This window comes from Papaver somniferum, chromosome 4 (assembly GCF_003573695.1).
Source record: "Papaver somniferum cultivar HN1 chromosome 4, ASM357369v1, whole genome shotgun sequence".
Taxonomy (NCBI): domain Eukaryota; kingdom Viridiplantae; phylum Streptophyta; class Magnoliopsida; order Ranunculales; family Papaveraceae; genus Papaver; species Papaver somniferum.
Genome location: NC_039361.1, coordinates 109,663,232 through 109,682,052, shown reverse-complemented (window position 1 = coordinate 109,682,052; position 18,821 = coordinate 109,663,232). Strand labels below are relative to the sequence as shown.

The following is an 18,821-nucleotide window of genomic DNA, read 5'->3' as shown; positions in this document are numbered from 1 at the left end:
GCATCTTTGGCTACCTCAAAACTTGTGAGTTGCATGCTTATGGAAGGAATGACTGTGTTTCCAATCCAAGTGAGAATCCTGTGATTGTTCATCTCTCATTCTTCTTTTGGATCCTTTTTCTGTGTTTCATTTTCTTTCCCTTTTTCAACAGAACTGCTTGTTGTAGGTTTCTTTTCTATACCATCGACATACTTCCACATACTCTTTCCTTTAAGAAAACTCCTCATGAGGAATGACCAGTGATTGTAATTGGTTCCATCAAAACGGACAGTGATAGGTTGAGAATCTTCTCTTGACATGATTACTATGTTTTCTCTGGGTTGTATTTTCTCTGGATTGTATTGCAGCGGAAACTGGTTCTCAGATCTTTCCTAACTCTGATGCCATGTTAGAAATCCATGGGCCTAACTAACCTCGAAAACCGGCCTGCAAGGTTAGGGTTTCCCATGGCTTATTAAGCATGGAATCTAGGTTGCCCTAGACGATGTGGTACTATTTACCAATAACATCATGTCTACATCTGCATTCGCATCACTCACGTCATATTTAAGTCTATCAACAAATAATAGTCAATGTGCTCATGGATGAAAATCTTAAATCACTTTTTATTTTTTGAAAATGTGGTTCCTTAGAACAAGTCTTATTCGCATCACTCAGGTTGAAATGTTATCTTTAGAACAAGTCTTACCTTCTACTCCCTCTGTCCTAAAATTTCTGTCCTCTATTCTATTTTCGTTTGTCCTAAAATACTGGCCAACTTCTGTTTATAGTCATATTTTTAAGTCAAACTCTCAAATATATCCTTCAAAATTTTATAATTATAAAATTATTTTAAATATCACCAATCTAGATATTAAATGATATCTTCCTCAATATGAAACAAATCTACTAAATCAAATCATAAAGATATTTATTATTATCTTCTATTTAAATATTTATATATATATATTATAATTACAAATATATTTTTCTTACATACACCATATACTCCTTTTAATTTTAGCAATAACAAAGCATTTAATAAGGGTAGATTTGTACACTCCTCCGGCCTCCCTAATATCTTGATTTAGTCAAAGCGGACTAATAATTTAGGACGGAGGGAGTATATCTTTTTACCCAAGTTCAACTAAGGTAAACATCGTTGATCTATTCAAGTATGTAAACTCGACTAAACCTCTAGAGTAATTGATCTTTGAATCTAAATTGGCTTTGCATTTCATTCTCATTAACTTGAGCTCAATAGTATAGAAGCTACACAAAACACAAGCATTCCATTGTCAAAACACGTTCTTCGGTGCGGCCTGACCAATTCCACCTCCGTACAGTGGAAATGTTAACCTATATAAATAATGGTTATAAGCTGACATTATCTTTATAACTGCGAACACTTGAATTTATCGGAAGCTAACACCAAGTTAGAAAAAAGAAAACCATGGTTGTGATTTCTGGTATGAAAACGTCATTCTTATTCCCAATTCTCATTTTCTGCATGATCCTATTTTTCACTTCACCATGTTATTCTGACCCCGACCAGCTACAAGACTTCTGTGTTGCTGACTTAAACGCTACCGCAACTTCCCTGAATGGGTTTCCTTGCAAGCCAATGTCCCAAGTTTCATCAAGTGACTTCTTCTTTAGTGGCTTCACCAAGGAAGGAAACACCAACAATAATTTTGGGCTCGCCGTCACCCCAGGTTCTTTCATTTCCTGGATTAAACGCACTTGGACTTTCGATGAACCGTGTCGATTATGCACCTGGTGGTGTTAATCCACTTCACTCTCACCCTAGAGCAACTGAAGCTGGAGTTATCCTAAAGGGGAAAGTACTTGTTGGGTTTATAAGTACTACAAATGTTTTCTACTTGAAGGTTTTGAAAGCTGGAGAAATGTTTGTGATCCCTAAAGGACTTGTACACTTTCAAAAAAATGTCGGACGGGGAAAGGCTGTCACCATAACTTCTTTTAATAGTCAATTACCCGGGGCTGCAGTACTTCCTGCCACTATTTTTGCTTCAAACCCTGCAATTCCTAATGATGTTTTAGCTAAGAACTTCCAGGTTGATGAGACGGTCATCACTAGCATAAAATCCAAGTTCGGTTCTTCCTAGAATGGGAGCTTCTTTTTAAGTATATTGAGATTCTTGTAATTTTATGTCTCACAGAAATTGATTGTATCCGCAATAATATTTATTTGGTATTGATTGTATCCGCAGTAATATTTGATTTATATATTGAGGGATTGAATATCCCACTGTTTTATTCATGATACAGATCAATATTTTTCCTTATTGCATATCTTCATGAATAAACATACATAACAGACGTAAGATAAACCATTTTTCTTCCGCTGTAAAAAGCCTTACATTAGCTAAAAGGAAATTACAAATGCGGATGACATATTTTTTGTAGACGGCCCCAAAAAAGGAAAAAGAAAAATCCAAGACATAAGCGATGCTACTACTACGACTACGGGTAGCTATACAGATGAGCATTTAGCAGTATAGCTAAATTTGATAACCCGAGAAATCTAAAATTTGATAGCATTATACACGTGAGGTTCCGATCTTGGCTTAGGGTGAACCATTAAAGGTAAAGCTCTATGCAACGTAAGACCATAGCTTCATCTGTAGGGGTAAAATATCGCACATATGAATAATCATGCGAGACAACTGAGTTACTAAGGAGCGAACGTAGTTCGCACATAGCATATCTCAAATGACGGAATCAATGACGTCACAAAGTCACGAGTAAATGGTGAGAGTTGTACGAAGTTGAGGAACACGTGCGAGAAGACCAGATACATGGGTGCGATGTCATGCTAGATCCGAAAATAGAGACTTTGTTAGTTGTTCTCCACCATGTAAAATCCCTATATATAGGACCAACCACCCTTGTGATAGAGAGAGATCTTTTTGAGAGCGGAGATAGAGCTTAGGAGAGAGAAATTTATTTGTTTCCCAAGTTAGAATTTTATCTATCATCTTTGTATTGATTTCTATACTTAATAAAACTATTTCCAAGTGTTTTTCATAATGTCTTCTTACTTTGATAGATAGATTGTTAAAAGGGTGTAGTGATAGGATTTCTACTACTACATCATCCATGTTCGATTTCTCAATCACCTTCTAGTAACTCCCAATTAAAACCGTGAATCGAAGTAGCAGTCATAAATTGCGCCATTCTTTTTCCTAAACTCACACCCGTGCATGCTCTTAACAAAAATTTAAAAGGAAATTTAAAAAACTAATTAAAAAATACAAGGGCAGTTTAGTTATTATAAAATAGTATATTTAAGTAACAAACCACCCAGTTTAATTAATCCGTAATATCTCTATTCTATTTTTTTATTTTTTCAGTATTCCTCAATTTATAATGAACGCGTGATTGGATACTTGAATTAATTGGGGATATAAATTACTTTCTCCAACCAATAGTGTCTGCTAAGGGGTGTTTTGGGAAGCAAATGTACTAAAATACCCTTCCCTCAAAATAAAAATCAAAAAACAAAATCATATCCCCTATTTCCATCTTCACCTCTTATTAATCTCTTTTAGGGTTAGGGCTTTGAAACCTAAATATTCCCCACTCCCTTTCAAATTCTAAATTTTCCCCGCTCCCTTTCAAATTCTCTTCTCCTTCACTGCCGGCTCCTCACAAAGAAAACAATTTTTTTTGTTTTTAACATTCGGAAGTGATAAAGACCATGCCGGAAGTGATGAAGACATGCCGGAAGTGATGAAGACCATGTCGGAAATATTTTTTTTTACATCACCGGAAGTGATGAAGACCATGGCGGAAAATGGTGCCAGCATGCTTGGTAACTAACATTCAATGCCGTAACTAAGTGTCGGCATGCTCGATAGAAATCTATCAACGCCGGTAGTCAAGTGGAAAAAAAATCAATTTTCTGGATACTTTATATCATGTACCGGCAAAGAAATTCAACCATGCCGGTAGCAGTACTGGCATGCTCGAGAATTAACTAACTGTGCCGGCAGTGGACTGAAAACTAGAAAAAAAAAACTCAAAAACAACCAGACCCTTGGATAGCGGTAGGTAAAAAACAACTTTTGTACCGGCATAGTTTTTTGGTTGAATACTATGTCGGCTTGAATTTCAAAATGGGGGATAAGCTCGGTGCCGGCATGGACGTGGTATGAATACCATGCCGGTATGGCTGCTTCCGGCATTGTATTCATACCACGTCCATGCCGGCACCGATCTTTTTCAGATGTAAAAATGGTGGATTCAAAGAAAAAAATCAATTTTTCAACCTCTAAGCAGCAATTCTCTCTTCACAATCATCCTCCATTTTCACCAAAAAAATTTCCCTCTCAAATACTTTTTTCCTCCTACTCTCACTTCACTCACCCAAATACAAATAAAAATATACACTAATCATTTATCAAATAATCTTATGAATTTATTAATTATAATTAAACACTAAATATGATTAGTTACGGATAGATTAGATATTAGGTAAAATACTTAGATAAGGGGTGACCCTGATTTGATATTTAAATCCAATTTTTGTTTTTTTCGTATATTCCCAATTAGTTTTTGTATCTCAATCGCGCGTTCATTATAATAGTATCCCCAAATATGGGTTCTACCATAAGAGGGGCCTTAATATCACCATCCACCAGCTTCAATTCTCACCGTCCAGATCTTCTTTCAAATCAACCAATTTACTCGAAAATCATAGTATTTGGACCCATTATTTCCTTTTCCCTTAGAAGCAACATCGATCTTATAAATCTGGATCATCATTTATCTTAGTAAAAAAACAAAATAGGAGGAAGTAAGTGAAACTAACGGCTAGAAACCTTGACTTTCGCAGGGCGATTTTGACCATTGGTCAAGGTAATTAGGGTTCTTGAATTATTCTTCCATGGTGGTCCCGAATCCTCTAGACCCTGGGATTTGCATCATGCATCGAGTCTTCTTTTCCTCCTTTTGTCTCTCCTAACCACCCTTCTGATTCTCTTGGAAATGGTCTTGCTCATCCTCAAAATATGGGAACAAACTCTAAATTGGAGTGGAGTTGCTGGTAGACCCACGTCACTTACGCAAAATTCTTCGATTGATCTCTGCATGCTATCACCCTCCAGTGATAATTGAGTTATAAAAATCAGAGATCCAGCTATTGCTCCTTACATGAAAGAATGTGATAAGTGGTTAGTTGGTGGGTTTGAACGCCACATGCTACCTTGCCACTTGGTGAAGAACGTAGTCGAGAAAACATGGAAGGTAACTCATTTAAAAATTATGATGTATTTGGTTGTAGAATTTACGATTCCGGGGATATATAACTCCACGAGATTTTAAATACCGGGAATCATGTAAATTTCTCGTATATTTGGTAACGAAGTGAAAAAATTTAGAATTCTTAGCATTTCCTTGTTTTAAATCTCATTTACTCCTCCTAAGTTTACCAGCAAATCTAAGGGGATGGTGATATTCAAAATGGGGGATTTGGTGGAATTATAAATTCTGAAGGAAACGTAAATCCAAAAGATTTCGGCAATCAAACGTATCAAAGGAATCGTAATTCTACCAAATCCCCTAGACCCATGAATTCTACCTTTAGAATTCTACATCCAGACCCACCATTAGATTATTGTGTTTTAAATTATTACAACATAACAAGAATAACGTAAACTATTCGAGGACTTCCAACAAACAAAAGTAGAATATTTAGTGATACGAAGAATAAACCCTAATTAAAAAGAAAGTGTATATATCACCTACCAATATAGAACAAAAGTGTATATATCACCTACCAATATAGAACAAGGGAGAGAATAACTGAATGAGACATTATATATCACCTACCAAGATAGAACAAGGGAGAGAATAACTGAATGGGACATGACAGGAGAAAATACTAAGCCTAATCAAATATTGAACTATATATATTACCTGCCAATTTGTATAATAATCTTCATATACATACGTATATTACAAATATTGTCGTTGACCAGATATCCAACGGGTGAATGATGTTCCACCCGTGTCTAATTTGTGAAAATTGCGAGTTTCAAAACATCCACCCGCGTCCAATTCATCGAGAGAGGAATGAGGTATACGTCTGCCAAAGTACGGATTGGGTCGGGTAAAATCCGCGGCTTTGGATTTCGGGAAAATTAGGCGCAGGACCAAAAAAATAATATTCTCATTGTCAGGCCCACAATTAATTTTAGGTACCGTGACACCTATAATTATTTACGTGACACCCATAATTATATGAAATTATTAAAAATGTCCGCATGACGGATTATGCATCCGCATGACCGGTTATGCATCAGGGGTATAATTGGCAACGCAACTTGGATATAACATATCTAAAAATCCGCGCCTTGGAATTTTACAAATTTTATATCGTTGGAAATCTTTTTAAGAGAGCTACGCAACGAGTACAAACAAGAATATCAAATTTTTGTTTTTCACGAAAAAATCGGAGGTGAACATCATTTTAGGCAAAATTTTCAAAAAATTGATACATAACTATTATGCAGCCACCAAAAAAGATGCATAACACATTCTGCAGACGCATAACGAATTATGCAACCATTTACTCCACTGCATAACAAATTATGCATTTGGATAACAAAGTTATGCATCTATAACAAGTTATGTAACCATTGTTTTGGTTGATTTTAGTGCGTACATAAAAAAATTGATGCATAATGCAGTATGCATCCATATTTACGGATGCATATCAGGTTATGCATCTATTTTCTCAATGCATAAAAGATTGTCCAACAATTTTCTCGATGCATAACATGTTATGTAGATATTATTGTAGGTGAATGAAAAGTTATGCAGCCTTATTTTTTGTTGGTTTCAATACTAAGAAAAAAATAGTTGCATAACGTGTTATGCAACCGTTTTCTGGACTGCATAACAAGTTATGCAAAATAAAAAAGTTGCAAAACGTGTTGTGCAACCAATTTCGAGAATGCATAACAAGTTATGCAACAAATTTTGTAAATGCATAACTTGTTATGCATCACTATCCACACCTCCATTTTCGTTTAAATGCACGTCACACGCACACCAAACCCATTTGCACTTCCATCTCCTTTGCCTTGCCACTGCAGCATCCTTTTAGCTCCATTTTCTTTTAAATGCATAACCCATTGAAACCAACATCAACACCACCATTCCTAACTCACTTCACTGATCCATTCATCAATTCATTTGTTCATAGCTCAATCATGACAGCAACCACCATTCCATATATTATTGCAACCACCCATTCCCATTTCCTTGCAACCACGGTTCATAGAAGATGCAATATCCAATTCAATTACAACCAAGTATTTCAAAACTCGTCTATTCAAGCTTCATGTAATGCCACCAAAACCAACTTCCTTGTATCTGCCTGAGAGTCTTCTTTACTTGGCAGTAACCCTTGCGATTGACTGCTACAGACATCACCAAATACCCATTGCAGTCGCCAAATTGAGAACACAAAACCATCAGTGCCATCTTGGTGTTACGAACTCCCAGCAAATTTTTGCACCTCTCTCTTCTACGCTGCTAACTGACCGAAAACTCACTCCATCTTGTTAATGTAAACACCAACATCACTCATCACTGTTCTTTGCAGCATAAACAAGTAGATTCAAGGCTCGCATTCGTCTTCATTCCCATTCTCTGAGCTTCTAAGCATTTTCCTCCAGCATCAAGATACATCGATCTCCATTCGCAAATCTCGGCCATCGACTGTAGATTAAAACCAAATTTTATATGAAGTGGAAGACCACGATACCACCTGCAAATCGATCCATAACAAACCCTAAATCTCATGAATGGAATCGTACCCAAGCTTTAATTTATTCTTAATTGGTCAAAAACTGGTAATTGCAACAGAAACCCAATAACAAATTATTCTCAATTGCTCAGTCACCAACAACAAACCCATACACACTATCAATATCAACTCCATTTTCGTTCGATTAATGGTCATCGGTAAGCCCTAAATCTTCTTCGTCTGAGTCTGATAACAGCTTCACCTCTTTCTTGAAACAATACCAAGTTCAAACTCCTTAATCAGCCCTAACTTGCGATTTCTATCAGCATTATATGTAGCTTCCCAACCATTTTTCTTATCTGTGATAACCTTGCGAGATCAGAGATAATCATCTCAAATTTCTCTATGAGAAGAAATCAAAGTTTTCAATTCAATGAAAACAGCTCAGATTCGTCCACAGAAGGTAGAGATTTGATTTTTCTGCAATTTGAGATAGAAATCGAAACGATAAATGAAGCCAACACCGACAAAATATTTATAATGAAGAAGAAGACGACGAGATTTTGCCGATGTATACCCTCGAAATATTTAGATGATTATCTCTGATCTCGTAGTTCCCCTTTTTGCCTCTCGTTTTATGAACAAAGAAAAGAAATCTCGGAATAACATAATTTTAGAAAATCTGGGTGTGGGAGAATTTTCACCGAAAAAATCGGTGCCCGCCTGTAGATTTATGGGCGTGGGTTTCACAGTGGAGAAAATCTAAAGAATGGATCTGTCTGTAGTTTTCACTTGAATGTTTTGCTCACCCCCGGATTGGCCTTGCCATAATGTTCGGTTGTCTAAATTGAGCCATGTTCCGTTGTGTTGATTGAGCCCATGGGCTCTCTATTTTCCTTAACCGGCCGGCCCCTTGGCAACATATGCAAAAATGGAAAGCTTGTTTTTTAGGGTTAGGTTAAACTCCTTACGAGAAGCTGAGACAATAAGTTATGATTACTGTTGCAGAAGAAGCGGCTATGATGAAACGGAAACGAGCATCAACATTGAAGGAAGCGAAGGCAAAAAGCCATGATTATCCTCGTGCAGCAGACATTCCTCACGAGGTACTTTTGCAAATACTACAAAAACTTTGTGTTAAAACTTTGATGAAATTCACTTGTGTTTCTAAGTTATGGTTTAGGTCAATCGTGAATGACCTAAGATTTATCGAAGCTCACCTTCTTGAATCCCAAAAGAAACCCATTCTCATATTCAATTTCTTACCCAAAGCGTTGGACACAGTTGAAAATCCCTCATTGTGTCAAACTAATCACATGTATTATTTGGAAAAAGATGAGCTCCTTATGGGCAAGGAAAAGGTTATACCCTATCTTCATAAACTACTGCCAGTAAAAGAAAACAACTACCGGAAGAGAATTATTGGTAATTGTAATGGTTTAATATGTTTTCTGGTGGGTGGTCATCCATATATTATTCACAGGCGCGTCTGGCGTTATTTTGTTATTGAGATCTTTAACTTCAGTAAACTCGGGAAACTGCGTGTAGTCTCTCGCATCCACACCCCGGGGAAAATGATGCACATAGAAAATTGTCAATTTGGATATGATTGCTTATCGAGTAAATATAAGTTGGTGTGTATCCTTCTTGATCATGGTGGTCATGCTAACTCACGCCAATGTTTTATCCTTACACTAGGAAATAGTGATACTCAATTATGGAGAGAGATAGAGATAAAAAATCTGGCGATACCACCATACTATAGCACACAATTTATTTGTTGTATTAATGGAGCTCTATATTGGTGGATGTGTGAAAGTTTCAGGTACAAGAAAGCTTTGTTATCGTTTGATCTCCATGAAGAAAAGTTTCAAGTAATTGAACTACCAAAGGATCTAATTATTCGTTTCCAGGCTCCAAAACAGAAAGATTTCCCGTTGGAGCATAGAAAATGTCTATGGGGGATTTGGTGGAATTATAAATTCTGAAGGAAACGTAAATCCAAAAGATTTCGGCAATCAAACGTATCAAAGGAATCGTAATTCTACCAAATCCCCTAGACCCATGAATTCTACCTTTAGAATTCTACATCCAGACCCACCATTAGATTATTGTGTTTTAAATTATTACAACATAACAAGAATAACGTAAACTATTCGAGGACTTCCAACAAACAAAAGTAGAATATTTAGTGATACGAAGAATAAACCCTAATTAAAAAGAAAGTGTATATATCACCTACCAATATAGAACAAAAGTGTATATATCACCTACCAATATAGAACAAGGGAGAGAATAACTGAATGAGACATTATATATCACCTACCAAGATAGAACAAGGGAGAGAATAACTGAATGGGACATGACAGGAGAAAATACTAAGCCTAATCAAATATTGAACTATATATATTACCTGCCAATTTGTATAATAATCTTCATATACATACGTATATTACAAATATTGTCGTTGACCAGATATCCAACGGGTGAATGATGTTCCACCCGTGTCTAATTTGTGAAAATTGCGAGTTTCAAAACATCCACCCGCGTCCAATTCATCGAGAGAGGAATGAGGTATACGTCTGCCAAAGTACGGATTGGGTCGGGTAAAATCCGCGCTTTGGATTTCGGGAAAATTAGGCGCAGGACCAAAAAAATAATATTCTCATTGTCAGGCCCACAATTAATTTTAGGTACCGTGACACCTATAATTATTTACGTGACACCCATAATTATATGAAATTATTAAAAATGTCCGCATGACGGATTATGCATCCGCATGACCGGTTATGCATCAGGGGTATAATTGGCAACGCAACTTGGATATAACATATCTAAAAATCCGCGCCTTGGAATTTTACAAATTTTATATCGTTGGAAATCTTTTTAAGAGAGCTACGCAACGAGTACAAACAAGAATATCAAATTTTTGTTTTTCACGAAAAAATCGGAGGTGAACATCATTTTAGGCAAAATTTTCAAAAAATTGATACATAACTATTATGCAGCCACCAAAAAAGATGCATAACACATTCTGCAGACGCATAACGAATTATGCAACCATTTACTCCACTGCATAACAAATTATGCATTTGGATAACAAAGTTATGCATCTATAACAAGTTAAACCATTGTTTTGGTTGATTTTAGTGCGTACATAAAAAAATTGATGCATAATGCAGTATGCATCCATATTTACGGATGCATATCAGGTTATGCATCTATTTTCTCAATGCATAAAAGATTGTCCAACAATTTTCTCGATGCATAACATGTTATGTAGATATTATTGTAGGTGAATGAAAAGTTATGCAGCCTTATTTTTTGTTGGTTTCAATACTAAGAAAAAAATAGTTGCATAACGTGTTATGCAACCGTTTTCTGGACTGCATAACAAGTTATGCAAAATAAAAAAGTTGCAAAACGTGTTGTGCAACCAATTTCGAGAATGCATAACAAGTTATGCAACAAATTTTGTAAATGCATAACTTGTTATGCATCACTATCCACACCTCCATTTTCGTTTAAATGCACGTCACACGCACACCAAACCCATTTGCACTTCCATCTCCTTTGCCTTGCCACTGCAGCATCCTTTTAGCTCCATTTTCTTTTAAATGCATAACCCATTGAAACCAACATCAACACCACCATTCCTAACTCACTTCACTGATCCATTCATCAATTCATTTGTTCATAGCTCAATCATGACAGCAACCACCATTCCATATATTATTGCAACCACCCATTCCCATTTCCTTGCAACCACGGTTCATAGAAGATGCAATATCCAATTCAATTACAACCAAGTATTTCAAAACTCGTCTATTCAAGCTTCATGTAATGCCACCAAAACCAACTTCCTTGTATCTGCCTGAGAGTCTTCTTTACTTGGCAGTAACCCTTGCGATTGACTGCTACAGACATCACCAAATACCCATTGCAGTCGCCAAATTGAGAACACAAAACCATCAGTGCCATCTTGGTGTTACGAACTCCCAGCAAATTTTTGCACCTCTCTCTTCTACGCTGCTAACTGACCGAAAACTCACTCCATCTTGTTAATGTAAACACCAACATCACTCATCACTGTTCTTTGCAGCATAAACAAGTAGATTCAAGGCTCGCATTCGTCTTCATTCCCATTCTCTGAGCTTCTAAGCATTTTCCTCCAGCATCAAGATACATCGATCTCCATTCGCAAATCTCGGCCATCGACTGTAGATTAAAACCAAATTTTATATGAAGTGGAAGACCACGATACCACCTGCAAATCGATCCATAACAAACCCTAAATCTCATGAATGGAATCGTACCCAAGCTTTAATTTATTCTTAATTGGTCAAAAACTGGTAATTGCAACAGAAACCCAATAACAAATTATTCTCAATTGCTCAGTCACCAACAACAAACCCATATCAATATCAACTCCAATTTTCGTTCGATTAATGGTCATCGGTAAGCCCTAAATCTTCTTCGTCTGAGTCTGATAACAGCTTCACCTCTTTCTTGAAACAATACCAAGTTCAAACTCCTTAATCAGCCCTAACTTGCGATTTCTATCAGCATTATATGTAGCTTCCCAACCATTTTTCTTATCTGTGATAACCTTGCGAGATCAGAGATAATCATCTCAAATTTCTCTATGAGAAGAAATCAAAGTTTTCAATTCAATGAAAACAGCTCAGATTCGTCCACAGAAGGTAGAGATTTGATTTTTCTGCAATTTGAGATAGAAATCGAAACGATAAATGAAGCCAACACCGACAAAATATTTATAATGAAGAAGAAGACGACGAGATTTTGCCGATGTATACCCTCGAAATATTTAGATGATTATCTCTGATCTCGTAGTTCCCCTTTTTGCCTCTCGTTTTATGAACAAAGAAAAGAAATCTCGGAATAACATAATTTTAGAAAATCTGGGTGTGGGAGAATTTTCACCGAAAAAATCGGTGCCCGCCTGTAGATTTATGGGCGTGGGTTTCACAGTGGAGAAAATCTAAAGAATGGATCTGTCTGTAGTTTTCACTTGAATGTTTTGCTCACCCCCGGATTGGCCTTGCCATAATGTTCGGTTGTCTAAATTGAGCCATGTTCCGTTGTGTTGATTGAGCCCATGGGCTCTCTATTTTCCTTAACCGGCCGGCCCCTTGGCAACATATGCAAAAATGGAAAGCTTGTTTTTTAGGGTTAGGTTAAACTCCTTACGAGAAGCTGAGACAATAAGTTATGATTACTGTTGCAGAAGAAGCGGCTATGATGAAACGGAAACGAGCATCAACATTGAAGGAAGCGAAGGCAAAAAGCCATGATTATCCTCGTGCAGCAGACATTCCTCACGAGGTACTTTTGCAAATACTACAAAAACTTTGTGTTAAAACTTTGATGAAATTCACTTGTGTTTCTAAGTTATGGTTTAGGTCAATCGTGAATGACCTAAGATTTATCGAAGCTCACCTTCTTGAATCCCAAAAGAAACCCATTCTCATATTCAATTTCTTACCCAAAGCGTTGGACACAGTTGAAAATCCCTCATTGTGTCAAACTAATCACATGTATTATTTGGAAAAAGATGAGCTCCTTATGGGCAAGGAAAAGGTTATACCCTATCTTCATAAACTACTGCCAGTAAAAGAAAACAACTACCGGAAGAGAATTATTGGTAATTGTAATGGTTTAATATGTTTTCTGGTGGGTGGTCATCCATATATTATTCACAGGCGCGTCTGGCGTTATTTTGTTATTGAGATCTTTAACTTCAGTAAACTCGGGAAACTGCGTGTAGTCTCTCGCATCCACACCCCGGGGAAAATGATGCACATAGAAAATTGTCAATTTGGATATGATTGCTTATCGAGTAAATATAAGTTGGTGTGTATCCTTCTTGATCATGGTGGTCATGCTAACTCACGCCAATGTTTTATCCTTACACTAGGAAATAGTGATACTCAATTATGGAGAGAGATAGAGATAAAAAATCTGGCGATACCACCATACTATAGCACACAATTTATTTGTTGTATTAATGGAGCTCTATATTGGTGGATGTGTGAAAGTTTCAGGTACAAGAAAGCTTTGTTATCGTTTGATCTCCATGAAGAAAAGTTTCAAGTAATTGAACTACCAAAGGATCTAATTATTCGTTTCCAGGCTCCAAAACAGAAAGATTTCCCGTTGGAGCATAGAAAATGTCTATGTGTTGCTAGCATTAAGGAATCTGATACTCATAGTGGTGTGGTTGAGTTACACATATTACAAGACAGAATCAAGCAGGTTTGGGCAAAAGAAACTATTATATTTGATCTTCCGGTAGCTATATGTCCATCTAACGACAACAGCGGAAGTACTACCTTTTCACTCAGTGGGGATGGTACAAATATCACTAGTACTCGAGTTATTGAATTCACTGGTAAACTTTTTCTTTATTGGGGGGAGGCACTGCTTCAGAAAGGCAAAAGAAATCGTATAATACATTTTTACGATTTGCAATCTAGAGAACTTAACCAAGTAAGAGTCGGTAGTAAATGTGGTTCCAAATATCATCATGTTACTAATAATGTTGAGAGCCTCGTTTCATCAAGAGCTTGGGCTACGGAGGATGGAGATGGAGGAGGAGAACTTGGTCGAAACATGGATAAAGACACTGTGTTGAAGATAGAAGACATGTTTAAGCAAATGCCCCCAAGTCTTAATGCTGCATTTTCATTTTTTTCTTCTTTAGGTGGGAAAAACAATGAGTTAGTTTAAATAACCATTTTGCATCAGACGCTAGTTTTTTTCTGTAATTAATGTTCATCTTTGGAAAGATCTTATTTATTGGAATCTAGTTTGCACAAATTTGGGATCATTTTCTAAATTGCTATTCCAAATTGCTCAATAAGCTGGTGTCGTCTGCCAGCTCAGTATTTCTCACCATTTTGAGGGATTCCTTGTCTTCAAGGAGTGTTGCATCGGATCACACTACCCCTCTGTGTGACAATACCATCTTGTCTTGTAGCGGGGGACTGGTTAGGATGGTAGGTATAAACTCAAGAACCGTGTCATTCTACTCTAGCTAATTTAGTTGTTTCAGGTTTTGGTCTTCATGTAACCTTGGTTCTCATCTAATCGCAAGTTTAATACGAGTGACTTTGTATGACTGCCTGGTAACATCATGTCTACATCTGCATTTTTGCATCATTCACATTATTGTACAATCTTGAATAACCCCCGGATTGGCCTTGCCATAATGTTCGGTTGTCTAAATTGAGCCATGTTCCGTTGTGTTGATTGAGCCCATGGGCTCTCTATTTTCCTTAACCGGCCGGCCCCTTGGCAACATATGCAAAAATGGAAAGCTTGTTTTTTAGGGTTAGGTTAAACTCCTTACGAGAAGCTGAGACAATAAGTTATGATTACTGTTGCAGAAGAAGCGGCTATGATGAAACGGAAACGAGCATCAACATTGAAGGAAGCGAAGGCAAAAAGCCATGATTATCCTCGTGCAGCAGACATTCCTCACGAGGTACTTTTGCAAATACTACAAAAACTTTGTGTTAAAACTTTGATGAAATTCACTTGTGTTTCTAAGTTATGGTTTAGGTCAATCGTGAATGACCTAAGATTTATCGAAGCTCACCTTCTTGAATCCCAAAAGAAACCCATTCTCATATTCAATTTCTTACCCAAAGCGTTGGACACAGTTGAAAATCCCTCATTGTGTCAAACTAATCACATGTATTATTTGGAAAAAGATGAGCTCCTTATGGGCAAGGAAAAGGTTATACCCTATCTTCATAAACTACTGCCAGTAAAAGAAAACAACTACCGGAAGAGAATTATTGGTAATTGTAATGGTTTAATATGTTTTCTGGTGGGTGGTCATCCATATATTATTCACAGGCGCGTCTGGCGTTATTTTGTTATTGAGATCTTTAACTTCAGTAAACTCGGGAAACTGCGTGTAGTCTCTCGCATCCACACCCCGGGGAAAATGATGCACATAGAAAATTGTCAATTTGGATATGATTGCTTATCGAGTAAATATAAGTTGGTGTGTATCCTTCTTGATCATGGTGGTCATGCTAACTCACGCCAATGTTTTATCCTTACACTAGGAAATAGTGATACTCAATTATGGAGAGAGATAGAGATAAAAAATCTGGCGATACCACCATACTATAGCACACAATTTATTTGTTGTATTAATGGAGCTCTATATTGGTGGATGTGTGAAAGTTTCAGGTACAAGAAAGCTTTGTTATCGTTTGATCTCCATGAAGAAAAGTTTCAAGTAATTGAACTACCAAAGGATCTAATTATTCGTTTCCAGGCTCCAAAACAGAAAGATTTCCCGTTGGAGCATAGAAAATGTCTATGTGTTGCTAGCATTAAGGAATCTGATACTCATAGTGGTGTGGTTGAGTTACACATATTACAAGACAGAATCAAGCAGGTTTGGGCAAAAGAAACTATTATATTTGATCTTCCGGTAGCTATATGTCCATCTAACGACAACAGCGGAAGTACTACCTTTTCACTCAGTGGGGATGGTACAAATATCACTAGTACTCGAGTTATTGAATTCACTGGTAAACTTTTTCTTTATTGGGGGGAGGCACTGCTTCAGAAAGGCAAAAGAAATCGTATAATACATTTTTACGATTTGCAATCTAGAGAACTTAACCAAGTAAGAGTCGGTAGTAAATGTGGTTCCAAATATCATCATGTTACTAATAATGTTGAGAGCCTCGTTTCATCAAGAGCTTGGGCTACGGAGGATGGAGATGGAGGAGGAGAACTTGGTCGAAACATGGATAAAGACACTGTGTTGAAGATAGAAGACATGTTTAAGCAAATGCCCCCAAGTCTTAATGCTGCATTTTCATTTTTTTCTTCTTTAGGTGGGAAAAACAATGAGTTAGTTTAAATAACCATTTTGCATCAGACGCTAGTTTTTTTCTGTAATTAATGTTCATCTTTGGAAAGATCTTATTTATTGGAATCTAGTTTGCACAAATTTGGGATCATTTTCTAAATTGCTATTCCAAATTGCTCAATAAGCTGGTGTCGTCTGCCAGCTCAGTATTTCTCACCATTTTGAGGGATTCCTTGTCTTCAAGGAGTGTTGCATCGGATCACACTACCCCTCTGTGTGACAATACCATCTTGTCTTGTAGCGGGGGACTGGTTAGGATGGTAGGTATAAACTCAAGAACCGTGTCATTCTACTCTAGCTAATTTAGTTGTTTCAGGTTTTGGTCTTCATGTAACCTTGGTTCTCATCTAATCGCAAGTTTAATACGAGTGACTTTGTATGACTGCCTGGTAACATCATGTCTACATCTGCATTTTTGCATCATTCACATTATTGTACAATCTTGAATAACCCCCCCCCCCCCCCCCCCCCTTAAATGTGGTTCTAGATCAACTCTTACTATCCTTCTCTATTTCCTGGTTAATATTTTTCTTGGGAAAACCTGAAGTTTCACCCAAGTTCAACTAAGACAAACAATGTTGACGTATTCGAGTATGTAAAAATTGACTACTAAAGATTAATTGATCCTTAAAACAAAAATGTAGTTCCTGGCTTTTCATCTTTTTTCGCATTATATTGCCCCAAGAGCAATAAACTACACAAAAAAACAAGCATTACATTGTCAAAACACATATTGCTGTGCCGGCCGGCCTGACCAATTCCACCTCTGTATAGTGGAAATCTTAACCTATATAAATAATGGTATGAGCAGGGTACATTATCTTTATAACTTCCAGCACTTGAGTTTATCATAAGCTAACACCAAGTTTTCAACAAAGAAAGACATGTCTTTGAATTCCAGTATTCTCATTTTCTGCATGATCTTATTTTTCACTTCACCATGTTATTCTGACCCCGACCAGCTACAAGGCTTTTGTGTTGCTGACTTAAAATCCACCACAACTTCCCTGAATGGGTTTCCTTGCAAGCCAGTATCGAAAGTTACATCAAGTGGCTTTTTCTTTAGTGGCTTTACCAAGGAAGGAAACACCGACAATATGTTTGGGCTTGGCGTTTCCTTCGGTAATGTTCTTTCATTTCCTGGGTTAAACACACTTGGAATTTCAATGAACCGTGCTGACTTTGCACCTGGTGGAATTAATCCACTTCACTCATACCCTAGAGCAACTGAAGCTGGAGTTATTATAAAGGGGAAATTACTTGTTGGGTTCAGAAGTACTACAAATGTTTTCTACTCGAAGGTTTTGAAAGCCGGAGAAATGTTTGTGATCCCCAAGGGACTTGTGCACTTTCAGAAAAACGTTGGACGGGGAAAGGCTGTCACCATAACCTCTTTCAATAGTCAATTACATGGGGCTGCACAACTTCCCGCTACTCTCTTTGCTTCAAACCCTGCAATTCCTGATGATATTTTGGCCAAGAACTTCCAGGTTGATGAGACAGTCATCACTAGCATAAAATCTAAGTTCGGTTCTTCCTAGAATGGGTGCTTCTCTCCAAGTATATTGAGATTCTTGTAATTTTATATGTCTCACAGAAATTGATTGTATTGGCAGTTATATTTATTTGATGTACCAAGGGATTGAACATTCCACTGTTTTATTAATGATACAAAATGAAGAATGCTGCTTCATGTCATTGCTGACAAGGCTACAAGCTGAAGTCATAACTAAGAACACAGAAATGCTATACCAGTTTGCCTAAATGCCATGGAACGCATTACAGTTACAGATATGCTAGCCATACGGTACGACTGTGAGCCAAAAATGTTTGGGCCTTCATGGCTATAGAAGTACAAGGCACATAATTATATAAAGCCCAAATAAATACTACTGAATCTTAATCCTGATGCTACCCTCAGAAGTCACTACCAACTAAACCCCTACTTCCTCTATTTTGTACGCTGCCACTCTAAACTATTTTAAGGGATTCGTCGTCTCCAGAGAGTGTCGCATCAGATCACGGAACCCGTTTAGTTTGACAGGCCGTCTTGTAGTAGTGGTGCCTTACACTGGTAGATCAGCGCAGGAAATTATCTGCTCTCAATTCTAACACAGCCATGTGATCCGAACAGGGTTACTG

At 37.2% G+C, this 18,821-nt stretch overlaps 1 protein-coding gene and 1 pseudogene across 1 annotated transcript; both read left to right on the top strand.

Annotated features, from left to right (window-relative positions):
- Positions 1-1,432: 1,432 nt before the first annotated feature.
- Positions 1,433-2,108, top strand: LOC113272991 (annotated as a pseudogene).
- A 15,455-nt stretch (positions 2,109-17,563) lies between these two features.
- LOC113272990 (germin-like protein subfamily T member 2) lies at positions 17,564-18,313 on the top strand. The gene has a single exon (XM_026522767.1). The coding sequence runs from the start codon at positions 17,564-17,566 to the stop codon at positions 18,218-18,220; it is 657 nt and encodes a 218-aa protein (XP_026378552.1). The 3' UTR covers positions 18,221-18,313.
- The last annotated feature ends 508 nt before the right edge of the window (positions 18,314-18,821 follow it).

Bases quoted from the DNA above. Each gene is read 5' to 3' on its own strand.
- LOC113272990 (XM_026522767.1), top strand. From the start codon at position 17,564: ATGTCTTTGAATTCCAGTATTCTCATTTTCTGCATGATCTTATTTTTC.